Raw genomic sequence first — 12355 nt, 5'->3', positions numbered from 1 at the left:
GCTGACTTTGAGAGTCATCTGTTTTTCTTCTTTTGAGGAAGCTACACCAAAAAACTGAGGATAATTTTATTTCCTGAAGAGACAGCCATCTCCTGCCACAGAATGTCCCAAAGGCCCTGTGGTGGTGAAGTCCTGTGCTCTAGTCCCATCAGGTGGGGGATGCTACAGTGGCACCCAGAAGACACAGAGGCAGAGGTACTGATCACCCCTGTGTTCAGCTATTCTCTGGGCTAGACACATCTTTTCACTAAGGCATTTTCTATTAATTATTTCATATTATACAAAGAAAAAACTGTCAACAGTCAACAGCTTTTAAAGCAGCAATTCATGTCCAAAAACCAGTAGCTTGTGATGTGTAGTCATGGACAACTTTTGAATCTAATTTTGAGAAAAAAAATCTACATTTTAATGACTTACAACATTAAGTTGAATTAAAAATTGGTATTAACCTAGAGTGCCGAATGTAAGGAATTTGCTCCCCATTCTTTTAAAGGGGAAATATTTTCACAATGGTTGCTATAGCCTTGCTTTCTGCAGCATGAAAAGCAGTTTTAATGTAGAAAAGTCATCAATGAAGAGTGCAGCAAAGGACATCTCATATAAGCATCTATCTCTGGAAGTAAAACCTTTGCTGTAGCTCAAAGCTACAAACTTTAAGGTTTGATAAATGTCTTTCCAAAGATGTGCTCCACACTCTAAACTAAAGGATTTCTATTCATGTTTACAGACACGTTTTTGAATCTTCCTTTTTAAATGCCCCATCTAAAATTCTATAAAATGCCAACAACAAAAAGGGCACTTAAAAAGGGAAAATAGCAATAACTGGCATCAGCAAGATGAATTCACAAAGCAGTCTATCCCAGAAAACACTTCTGTATTGCACTAAAGACTAATGCTTCACATTTAAGAGTAAAACGAAATGAATTACCTTTCCTCTCAGAGCGCTTCTTGCGCCTCCTTTTATACCGATGCCCCATGATGCTGAAAAAGGTCCCCATGTGCAAAGGCCCAGTGGTGGACGACGCCATGCAGACACGCCAGTGCTAGCCCCAGCTGGCCCCAGCCTCATTCTGTGCCTCAGTCACTCGGGGCAGCAGCACAGCGACTCACTTCAGTGTGCCAGCAGCTGCAACAACGGCAGCCCCTGCTGAGGGAGCCTCCTCCTCTGCCTCAGGCTCATTCATCACGCTGCAGTTAGGCAGAATTAGGCTGAAGGGGCCCAAACACCACAATGACTTCAGAGCACACCACCCAGAAAATGACATGTGACAGTTAACCCTTCAGTGAAGTCACGGACAAAACACCATGAGCAGAGGGGAGAGAACGACAGCCGTGAATTTTCCTAGTGAAACAAATCTTCCACAGCAAACACACCTAAGTCCTGTTTAAATGGAAATCCTAATACCAAAAAGACTATCAACAAGAGAGTACAGTTTAGAAAACAAACTGAAAAAGTAACAGGCTACCACACAGCGCAATGCAGAGGCTCAACAGACAGCAGCTGACAAAAACGACTTCATATAAAGTGCAGGTGAGTGGTCAGGGTGTTACTAGTGAAATCGCAGGGGCAGGAAACCGCACGCCATTGACAAGTGGATGCTCCCTTTTCCCCCAGAGATCACTCTTCCTCCTCTCTTAACGCACGTGTCCTGGACCAATGCTGACCTGCCTTTTCATCACTGTAGAGCAGGGGCACAGCTCATGCCCCAGGTGAATGACACACGGCTAAGGGAGGGGCAAACACCAGCATCTCCCCATTTTCCACTGTGCCTGGTAGCTGGACCGGCACATGCAGCCTGTGACTAGCACAGTACCATGACCAGCCTGGGCAAGCAGGGACACATCACATACATACACAGGCACACTTACACCTCATATAGCACTTGGTGCCTCTGCCACTTGGGATCCGCATGTAGGGCTGGCACAGCAGAACCCACAGCCCTCAGCCTCCTCTTGTCCAGAAAAATGCTCTTCAGGCTCCAGGGAGATGCTTCCCTGAGATGGCCTGTGTCCCTGAACAAAAGGTAACTGCATCTGAATGCCCTCGAGACCAGGCTGTCTTGGGAGGAGTCCGATTATGGGGAGGAAATAAGTAGAAGCAGCACTCATAGGTGAAAGAAAACAAGACAAATTAATGAACCAATCAGATGCTTTCTCTCGGTACAATGCAATTACTGTCTCGTGTAACAAAGCACCTTTTCCTAGTAAGGACCGGCATCCACTCTGTAATTCATTATTGCAAAGGTACACATGCATTGGTCCAATGTTTGTGACACCTGCACATAGCACCTGAGGATATGCTGCCATATTAAGTAACTCTTATAACCTACGTGTGTGTGCAGACATACTCTGCGTAAGCATAGTGAATTCTCTTAGTTTTCCATTGCCTCAGCATCTATGTGGAATATGAGTTGAACTTTCTCCTACTAGTAGCAGAGTCTAGCCACCTTTGACAGTTTCCAGTTCTACTCCACATGCAAGTGGCTCAAGCCAGTACGAGAGATGAGGACCTAGAGGCATCTTTCACTCAGGCATCTGCCCATGCAGTTACAGTGACCCCACGCTACTCCCTTACATGTTCTGCTGATTGGCTGCAGTGGGTGTATGCTCTCTCTGCCTGACCCTTTGTTCCTGCCTTGCATGACCCAGGGACAGAGGACTGCCCTCCTGACCCATGGCACCCTCCCTGCTTAGGATCTGTAAGTAAAAATCTTTGAACATGCTTCCCATTGTGTGGTGCACTGAATTTGTGCCTTTCATTTGAAGAACCGGGGCTACCCCAGGCAGGTTTTTCCCCAAACGCCAGGAGAACTCAAGGTCGGGCTCCTGGCATGAGTGACGATGAGGCAGGAACAGCCTGGATGTGAATCAGACAAGAGCCACCAGGGCAGCTGTCAGTATGCACGTTTCGAGAGGGAACCCTGGTCACAGGTCAAACGAGACATCAGGCCAACTGCCAGGAAAAACAGCATCTCATGAGAGCACTGGAAACAGGATGCCCAGCCCCTTCACTTCCTGTTAGGGTGGGGCTGCCAGCCACTCTGGCACTGGAACCCCAGTTTAGCTGGAGGCTCTCAAAACACTGTGAGACTCAGGTTCCATGTCAGCAATCAGAGAATTATCAATAGTTTCATTTTTACAAAATTATTAATATGATTTAACTAAATTTTCAAAGTTTAAATAAAAAACTCAGCTTTAAACAATTTGGACTTAAACATTTCATATTAACTACTTTATATATTATAATTGGTAATAATTTAGAAAAAATTTTCTGAAATACAAAAAATTGTAATTTTGCTTTATTTGCTTAAATCCAATTTTTTATAGAAATATATTCAAATTTGTGTGTGTGTGTGTGTGTGTGTGTGTGTGTGCGTGTGTGTGTATGTATATATATTTTTTTGGGGGGGAAATTGGGGGATGGAGTTTTGCTCTGTCACCTAGGTTGGAGTGCAGTGGTACAATCTCGGCTCACTGCAACTTCTGCCTCCTGGGTTCAAGTGATTCTCCTGCCTTTGCCTCCTAAGTAGCACGTGCCACCAGAGCCAGCTAATTTATTGTATGTTTTTAGTAAAGACGGGGTTTCCCCGTGTTAGTCATTACGGTCTCAAACTCCCAACTTCAAGTGATCTGCTCACCTCAGCCTCCCAAAGTGCTGGGATTACAGGCCCACTGTATCTGGGCCAATGACATGTCTTATTTTTTAAATCTCTAGATCAAGAAGTAGCAAACACTTTCTGTAGAGGGCCAGAGAGTAAGTACTTTAGACTTCATGGCCACACATCTCTGCTGCATTATTTTATTTTTTAGCAACTGTTTAAAAGTGTTAATGCTGAACAGAAACAGCCTGTGGGCTGCTGTGTGCCAGTCCTGCATTAGGCCGTGGATGCCAGTAGAAGGGGCCTTATCTGAAAATGTTTACTATAAAACATAATCAGTGCTTTGCAGAAATAAAAGCAAAATAATAAATGTCATGGGAGAAATACGCGCTTATTGATAAATCACGTCTTGGTCCTGTTATTCAAACATGAGTGGCCTCTGAACACACAGGTATGTGCAGTAACAGTTAAATCCAGTGGTCTTTCATACTTTGCCAACATTCATTTATATGAAACCCACAGCTCTCCACGGATCTTTTCCATCTTGAAGATATATTTGTCAAAGAAGGAGGACACAACATACTGTATCAATAGTGTGCTGGCTTGACTTAAGCTCTGAAAGATTTAGACATGATATGTGGCCCCCATTTGAACTCCAATGCCCCAACCCTGCCAGTGTCAGGGACAGGCCCAGGGACGGCAGGGCCACCTGAGTACCCCCAGATGCTGCGCGCAAGGAGATGGCCAGCCATTCATCAGCAGCATGGTGCAGCTGCGATGGAGCTCTGCTCCATGCTCCCAGTACAGAGGACAGGCTGGTGTCAGGATGAGCTTCTGAGATAGAGTAAGGCAAGCAGGGAGCCTGCCAAGAGGAAGAGGGGCCTAAGACAGGAACAGAGGCCACATCAGGAGCCAGCAGAAGCTGAGGCATCACAGGAAGCTGCCTGCAGGCCCATGCTGCTGCACCCAGGAGCATGTGGGTGTCTAGAGTGCGCAGGGCCAGATCTGAAACGGCCTTTCATGCTGAGGTGGTGCCTCTGAACTCCACCCCGAATGCCATGGAGCGTCTGCAGGTTTGCATCCAGCGGTCAGAAAGGTGGACTGACAATGTGCGGATAGGTGAAGAAGACAGGAAAGAGGGAACAGATGACAGTCACAGCCCTACATCAGCCCAGTCAGGGACGAGAAGGCCTAAACTCTCCCATGGTGGCATGGGTGGAGAGAGAAGCTGGAGGAAGAAATGATGCAGAGATCTCGCCAGGCCAGGGAGCTGGGCTGGGCAGCCAAAGAGAGAGAAACAATGCTCCCAGGGAAGGAGCGGATGTTAGAGCAAAGCCAAGCCCAGTTGCTGGCAAATGCGTCTGTGATGCCCACAAGCAGCTGGGAGCTCAGCTCTGCTCTACTTCTTGACTGCAGAACTCAGCACCAGCACCAGTGCCCTCAGAGTCCTGATTTTTCACAAACTGACTCCTCCCACCTTCCCCTGTGGGCAGGACAGGCTATGGCAGGGATGGCAGCATCTCACTGGGAATTTGAGACAGAGGCCAGAGTTGCGTTGTCACATCTCACCTCTCTCCATCAGGTCATGTGCAAATCTTCCTGACATACTTCACGGCACTACAGCAAAGGGGAGCCCGGGCCCTAGTGCTAAGGCAGGAGCCTCAGCACCGTCAGGTGGGAGCCTCTGCTACCTGTCCCAGTTCTTTCCTTCACTGCTCACAATGCTGGGGCTGTCACGGGACAGTGAACTGACAGCGTAGCACTTAGGGTGGGGCTGACACCCATGGGCAATCAGCTACTGGTAGCTGTGGCTCCACCTTAATTCGTTTTACTCAGCTTATGCCCTCACGGAGACTGCCAGGGTCCTGAGGGCTGGGAACCAGTGGGCAGGTCCCCAGGGGCATGAAAGAGTGAAAACCAAGGAGGAGGTGAGCGAGAGAAGCTGCATCCAAAGGCTGCTGCTACAGCTGGGGCAGGCTCCTCTGAAGCAGAGCCTCTGTTCTCACAGATGCTTAGCTTGTGACGGGGGCTGGGAGGGGAGGATGCCTATTTTTGACAGTGACACCGACAGGCCTTTGGTGTTGTGAGTTCAGTAGGGCTGTACTGCAGGGCCCTGCCCATCACTCTACAAACCCTCACCAGGCAGTCAGCACACGTGCGACAGACTCTCGCCCTCTCTCGGTGACGGAGGATAAGTGGTAGTGATAGAGCAGGAACCGCTGTGTGGGGCTCAGAAGAGAAGCTGAGAGGACGCTGGGAGCAGAAAGAGAGAGAGGTGTGGGGTGGGGTGGGGCAGTGTGGGAGCAGGAATCGAGAGAGAGAGGTGCCAGGGGGCAATGTGGGAGCAGGAATAGAGAGGTGCCAGGGGGCAGTGTGGGAGCAGGAATCAAGAGAGGTGCCATGGGGCAGTGTGGGAGCGGGAATTAAGAGAGGTGCCAGGGGGCAGTGTGGGAGCAGGAATCAAGAGAGAGAGGTACCAGGGGGTAGTGTGGGAGTAGGAATAGAGAGAGAGGTGCCAGGGGGCAGTGTGGGAGCAGGAATAGAGAGAGAGGTCCCAGGGGACAGTGTGGGAACAGGAATAGAGAGAGAGGTGCTGGGGGGCGTGGGGGTAGCATGGGAGCCAGGAAGGTTCACAGCTGCTGACCTGGATGGCTATCACAGTGAGATGGGGGACTAAGGCCAGGGGAATTGCAGAATGCTGAGCGACTTGAGGGGCATGACCCACAGCTCTGGGCCAGCACAGAGCAGGAGCCCCTCCTTCACTGCAGCTGTGCTGTTCCTGTACTCCCAGAGGCCTGGCCTGAGACAGATAAGATGACCCATTTTGGTAAAAGAGGTGTGTGGAAACATCAAATCACCCCCTTCTCTCTCCAGTCTAAGGCGGCACACTTTACAGTTTCACACTACAGTTGCCTTGCACAAAGTCCTTACCTAAGCACGCATCTGTGCGCACATCTGTGCTCAGCTCCCTGCTAGGAATTCAGGAGCTACTGTCAGATATGGATGCACAGTGTCTCTCCAACAGAGGAAGTCAGAAGCAACCCACAGGATTAGAACCAAGAAATCACAAAAGAGAAACATAAATGCTCTTTAATTATTTCAAGTAAGAAACCATAAAACCTCTTTGGACCAATTTTATAGTACAAACTCACTGTATTTGAAAGCTGTAAGGGGAAATCTCTGTCTGTTTCTTTATTAATTTATATTCCCTTGGCATGCATCAAACAAGTGAGATGCACAGTCATGAAAAATGACTCCACACTGTGATTAACCAGGTCTGAGAAATTAAGGACTAGCCAGAAGCTCAAAAAAAAACAGAACCCATGAACTGACCTGGCTAAGAAGACCTAGTCAGCAGGTGAGTTGCGCCCTGGCCCCTGAGGAGGGGCTGGCCAGGTCCAAGCAATAGTGGCTGCTGGGACTAGCTGCACTGTCTCAAGGCAAGGCCCTGGGGGTCTCCTAACAGGGACAAAATCAAAGAAGAAACCATTTAAGAAATGGAGCCAGAACATCTAGAGCTCTCTTATGCAGGAGAAAGCACTTAATATTGTCATGGTTTTAGGCAGTCCAGATCAGACCAATCATCGGGTAAGAATTAAGGAAAAGATAGAAGGTAAAGAGCTGTCTGGATTCTGGATTCTTTACGATGAAATTACTCTGGGAAAATAAAGGGCTTAAGGAGGTTTGTTTTTGTAAAAACAAGGACTATTGCTGCCTGGTTGCTGGACACACTCACGTTTTCAAAAGTCCAATTCTCTGCCTTCTCTCTCTGGGTCAGGGTTTTCATCTAACTTGGTTTCTACAGGAAGCTGAGCTCAATAGTGGGCTTTAGTCTCTCTAGCTTGCCCCCACACCCACCACATCCGTGGAAAGAGGTGGCCAAGAGGTGAGGCCACTCCCAGAGAGGCTGGTGGTGTTCTTTGTGTCCTGACAGCTCTAGCAGGATGCAGCCCTGGGAGAGTCCAGGTCCAGCTGAAACCAGGTTGCCTTGCAACTTCCTAACCCAGGTTTCCCAACTGATACATAACTGATGACTGGTGTTTTCCTTGAAATGAGAAAAGCATAATTTCTCCATCTCCATTGTAACTCTTACCTTAAAAAAAACAACACTCTTACAGCAAGCCACAATTCAGAAAAAGTATATTCATGAAACAACTTACAAAGTGTAGCTACAATCTCCTATTTTAAAATCTCAGCAGAAAGAATCAGGAAAGTCTGAAATAGTGAACCCCACCACAGGCTGTGGCAACAGCCACGTGACCACAGGGAAAGGTTCCTTGTGAGGAGTCCACGGCTCCGTGAGCATGTGGTCGGCATGACTGGCAATGGTCATGTTAGCTGGTTTGTAACTTTTCAGGAATCTTGTAGATACTACTTTAAATGAAAATATACTAAAATGACAATCTCAGTAGATATGCTTTCATTAAAAATTAATTTGGGATTACAGTTAACACTGTGAAAGATACCACGGTAAGCTTGTTAAGAGATCCTGCTGGCATCTTCTTGCTGTGCGCCTATCTTGGGCTCTGTGTGCCACCTTGTCAATGAAGGCAGTTGTTCTGTATTTTCTCAGATTCTGGATTTGCCAGTTAGGCATCCATCCGTCCCAGGACCAATTCTATTCAGTACGTTTTCTTATTCCTAACACTCTGATATTTGTGGGCCTTACAGTCACAGGGAGAGACTGGACCTCCCAGGGCTTAGAGCCAGCACAGGGCTCCGGGTGAATGGTCGGCTTCACCCACCTCCCTTATCTCACTTCTTCTGCCCTAAATCACCCCCCAGCCTGGTACCAGGAAGCTAGAGATCTCTCCTGGAGCCCAAGGCCCACCAGAACTGTTTACACTAGCCACTCCTACACTGGTGCCCTGCTCCACCTTTCCCCAGAAACCCCACTCCCATAGGAACTGTTCACACTAGCCACTCCTACACTGGTGCTGTGTCCTGCCTTTCCCCAGAAACCCCACTCCCACAGGAACCGTTTACACTGGCCACTCCTACACTGGTGCCCTGCTCCACCTTCCCTAGAAGCCCCACTCCCACAGGAACTGGTCACACTAGCCACTCCTACATTGGCGCCCTGCTCTGCCCTTCCCCAGGAACCCCACTCAGGCTCTGGCCTGGGCTTTCTTGTGGCTCCTTTCTGCCCCTTGACTGACACCCCCCAGGGTCTGCTTGGCCTGAGTGCCCCTCCTCTAGGAAACGCAAGTAATAAAAACCTCCTTTCAGTGGCAGAGACCTCTTGGGGTCTGGTTCCTCGGTCACCTCCATATGCTACAATTCTATGGGCACAAAGGACACGGAACAGGTCTCAAGACTTCCTTGGTTTAACAATGCCAAATCTACTGGGGCTCCTTTTCTACTAGTCTACAAACACAAAAGCATACTAGTTTCCTGACTATCACACTGTATAATCCTGTTTGTATTTGTTCTACATTCATATAAAAAGTTAGATTAAAATGGCATTTACGTATATTTTGCCTTCATTTTCATAAAGGGATCATTTGGTTTTTCCTCATCAAATGACACAACCCAATGCACAGTAAATCTTCCTGATATCAAAACCCTATTTTTTGCTTTCTTGAAAGTCAGAGTAATTTAGGCTCTCCCGGCATGACAAGACACACCACGCCCTAATTGTGGTGTATCTGTGTGCCACCAACTGGAACGATGCCCTAATGGGGACTGGCACCAACTAGAAAGGTACCCTAATGGGGACTGGCTCTTTTGCTGCATATGAATTCATCCTACAGTCATTCCACATGAAGTCGAAGAGTTGAATAAGGCCCTAACAACGTAGCTGTGGTTCTCTTCCTTTTTTTTCCTGCTTCTTTCTTCTACCTTTAGGATTATTTAAGAGAAACATAAAAATAGAATGTCTGATTCATGAGAATCCAGAAATTCACAGCTGCATGACAATGATTTGCTGTGTCAGGTATGCTTTCTATGATGATTAACTGACAGTTTACAATTTTAGTAAGATACCTTTAAGCTCTTTTTCCCCAACGGTAAAGTTCATCCATTTCTGACTCCAGCTGCCAGGCCTTTGCAAGTTAATAACTATTTAATTCTAGGAGAATGTCACAAATAGCCATACGCCATTAGCATCCGACATTCCTGGTATCTAATTAATTTTATTTTTATCTATGTCCTCAGAGTAAAGTTCTAAAGTTTAATGTTCCCAGAATATTAATTTAGGAAAATTCTTAAAAGCATTTTTCTACCCTTACAAGAAGGGGGAAAAATGGAGTTTATTAAATTCTAAAATCTCTATGAGTAATTTACTCATTATTTATATAAAATCGACACATGGGAAACTGTAACATTACTTAATGTAATATTAAAGCACCTCAGACATGTCTGTTAATAAGAAAAGTGGCAAATATTCATTCTTCTATTTACTGAGTATCTACTATGTGTCAGTACTGTCCTAAGTGCTTGAGACACATCAGTGAACAAAAAGACGCTAACAACTGCTTTCCCGGAGCATATGTTCTAATAAGGAAAAAAAAGAGGTAACTGCCAATAGGTGTCATAAAAGATTAAATTCGATCAAGTGTCAGGGGACAGCAGTGGCTGCTATCCTATGAAGATGGCTGCACTTTGGAAGATTGCAACAAAGGTGAGGAAGCTGGCCATGGGGCAACTGGGAGGAGTGTTCTGGAAGGGAAGATGGAAGGCTCTAGATAGCAGCAGCACCTGAAACTGCCCAGGAAGAGCCAGGCAGCCAGAATGACAGCAACACAGTTAAAAGAGAATGGGAGGAGATGGAGGTCCCAGGGGCTCTGTCCACGGGGCCTCCTGGGCCACAGTGAGGACATCGCAGTCATTTGGCAGCAGGAGACTGTGGCAGCGTCTTGACCAGGGGCTTTGATCCAGTTCTGACCTAGTTTTAAAAGGAATACTCTGGCCAGAGTAGAGGACAGGTACACAGGAGATGCGTTCTGAAGGCACTGCCCACAGACCTCCTGGCTATGGTGTGGGATGGAAGAGAAAGGATGAGCTGCCTCCAGTCTGAGAGTCTGGAAGGAAGGAACTGCTGAGATGGGGAGATAATGGCAAGAGCAAGGGAATCAGAATTTGGATGTTTGAAGTTGTAGATGCCTGTGGAGGCCTGAGAGAAGATGCTACTGGACTTCGTGAGTCTGGAGAGCTGGAGGAAGGTGTGAGCCGGACACGCAGGTGTGGGGCTCACCTGCCCTGGCGAGGCTGGGTGCAATTCCTGAGTGAGGAACATAGTGCCAGAAGGTTAGGAGAGGAAGAATCAGGGATCCAGGAGAGCACCTCCCAAAGCAGAGGGCACGGGAAAAGTCGGCAGAGCGATGGCCACCTGTCAATAACCACGCATGCATTTGCTCATTTCAGTGCGGCCACCTGTCGATCACCACGCATGCATTTGCTCATTTCAGTGCTACCAAATCTCAGTCAAGGAGACTGAAGTTTGTGAGCAGCGGCCTGGACACGGCTGCTGTTTGCTTTGCAGCCATCACGGCTGCCTCTGAGCTCTGGCCTTTGAGGTGGAGCTGTTCAGTTTACAGCCTGCACGGCTGTACAGTGTGGTCATGGTATCGGCAAAGCAGTAACCAGCAGAGTCATGAGCTGGTCCATGGTCAAAGCCCTGCTCCCTCTTCTATTAGCCAAGGGCCTTAGGCAATTTCTTACCTTCTGGACTCCTGATTCCCCCTCTGTAAAACACAAGATGGAGCCAGTACACACCTTGGGCTCAAGGGAGGACCACGGGAGGATGCTACTTGGGCTGCAGCAGCTGTGCCCCCACTAAGCAGATCCCACACGGCTCCCACCAACACATGGGGAGGAGCCTGGCAGCCAGCTTGGCGAGTTGCTGCTCAAGGTCACATGCTGGCCATGTGCTAGGACCCACTCAGAACCCAGAGCTCTCCAACCTGGGGACCACACTCTTTGCTCGGCTACAATGCTGCCCAATTAAAGAAAAAACACAACTACTTGAGTTTATTTTCTCAATTAAGACTCCTTACAACATTAAGTCAAATAACATACACATATCCCTTTAAATTAGCACATTGCTGTTTTCTAAATTAGAATGGTTTCAGACAGAACAGACTAAGTATAACTTTCAGTCTACTTGCAACCTTCCTCCACTTCTTCAAACACATGAATTCAATTAAGCCTTTTCCATTGGCTTTAAAGGTGACTTTACCAGGCAACTTAGGGATAAAAATAAAAGTCTATACTTCTCAAATGAGTATAGCAGGTGTTTGATTTGAAAAACAAACAACAAAGAGAAGGCCAGGGCCAAAGAAAAAGGAGACACTTGAATTGAGGGACCATAATTAGCTGCAGTAGCATAATGTGACCTAAAGCAAGCAAGCAGCCACAGACAGTGACCAAGGGTAGCTCAGGTAACCCAGGGGTAGATAAGGTGACCCAGAGTGGCCAAGGTGACCCAGGGGTAGCTAGGACACCTAGAGGTGGCTACGGTGGCCCAGGGGTGGCTAAGGTGACCCACAAACAGCTAAGATGACCATGAGTGACTAAGGTGAGAGGGTGGCTAAGGTGACCCCGGGGTGACTAAGATGACTCACAGATGGCTGAGGTAACCCACAGGTGGCTAAAGTGGCCCCGGGATGGCCAAGGTGACCTTGTGGTGGCTAACCTGGCCCTGGGGTGCCTGAAGGGACCTACGGATGGTTAAGGTAGCCCACAGGTAGCTAAGGTGGTACTATGCTAGCCGCAGATGACAACTCAAACCTGGGAGGCCTAGCACCCTTCAAGGA

General features: G+C 47.8%; 1 protein-coding gene across 16 annotated transcripts in view; it reads right to left on the bottom strand.

The window, feature by feature from the left end:
* Positions 1-12355, bottom strand: part of ADARB1 (adenosine deaminase RNA specific B1) — a 139898-nt gene that overhangs the window by 61643 nt on the left and 65900 nt on the right. For 3 of the 16 annotated variants that reach the window (XM_035283032.3, XM_035283033.3, XM_035283034.3), the window contains exon 1: positions 929-1108. The exons of the other annotated variants lie outside the window; for them this stretch is intronic. In XM_035283032.3, the coding sequence (XP_035138923.1) occupies positions 929-1028 (100 nt within the window). In that variant the 5' untranslated portion in view covers positions 1029-1108. Of the gene's footprint in view, positions 1-928; positions 1109-12355 lie in introns of those variants that run through there. 16 annotated transcript variants of the gene reach the window in all.

Source organism: Callithrix jacchus, chromosome 21 (genome assembly GCF_049354715.1).
Source record: "Callithrix jacchus isolate 240 chromosome 21, calJac240_pri, whole genome shotgun sequence".
NCBI lineage: Eukaryota > Metazoa > Chordata > Mammalia > Primates > Cebidae > Callithrix > Callithrix jacchus.
Note: the sequence above shows the minus strand (reverse complement) of the source record. Positions and strands in the feature narration are given on the sequence as shown.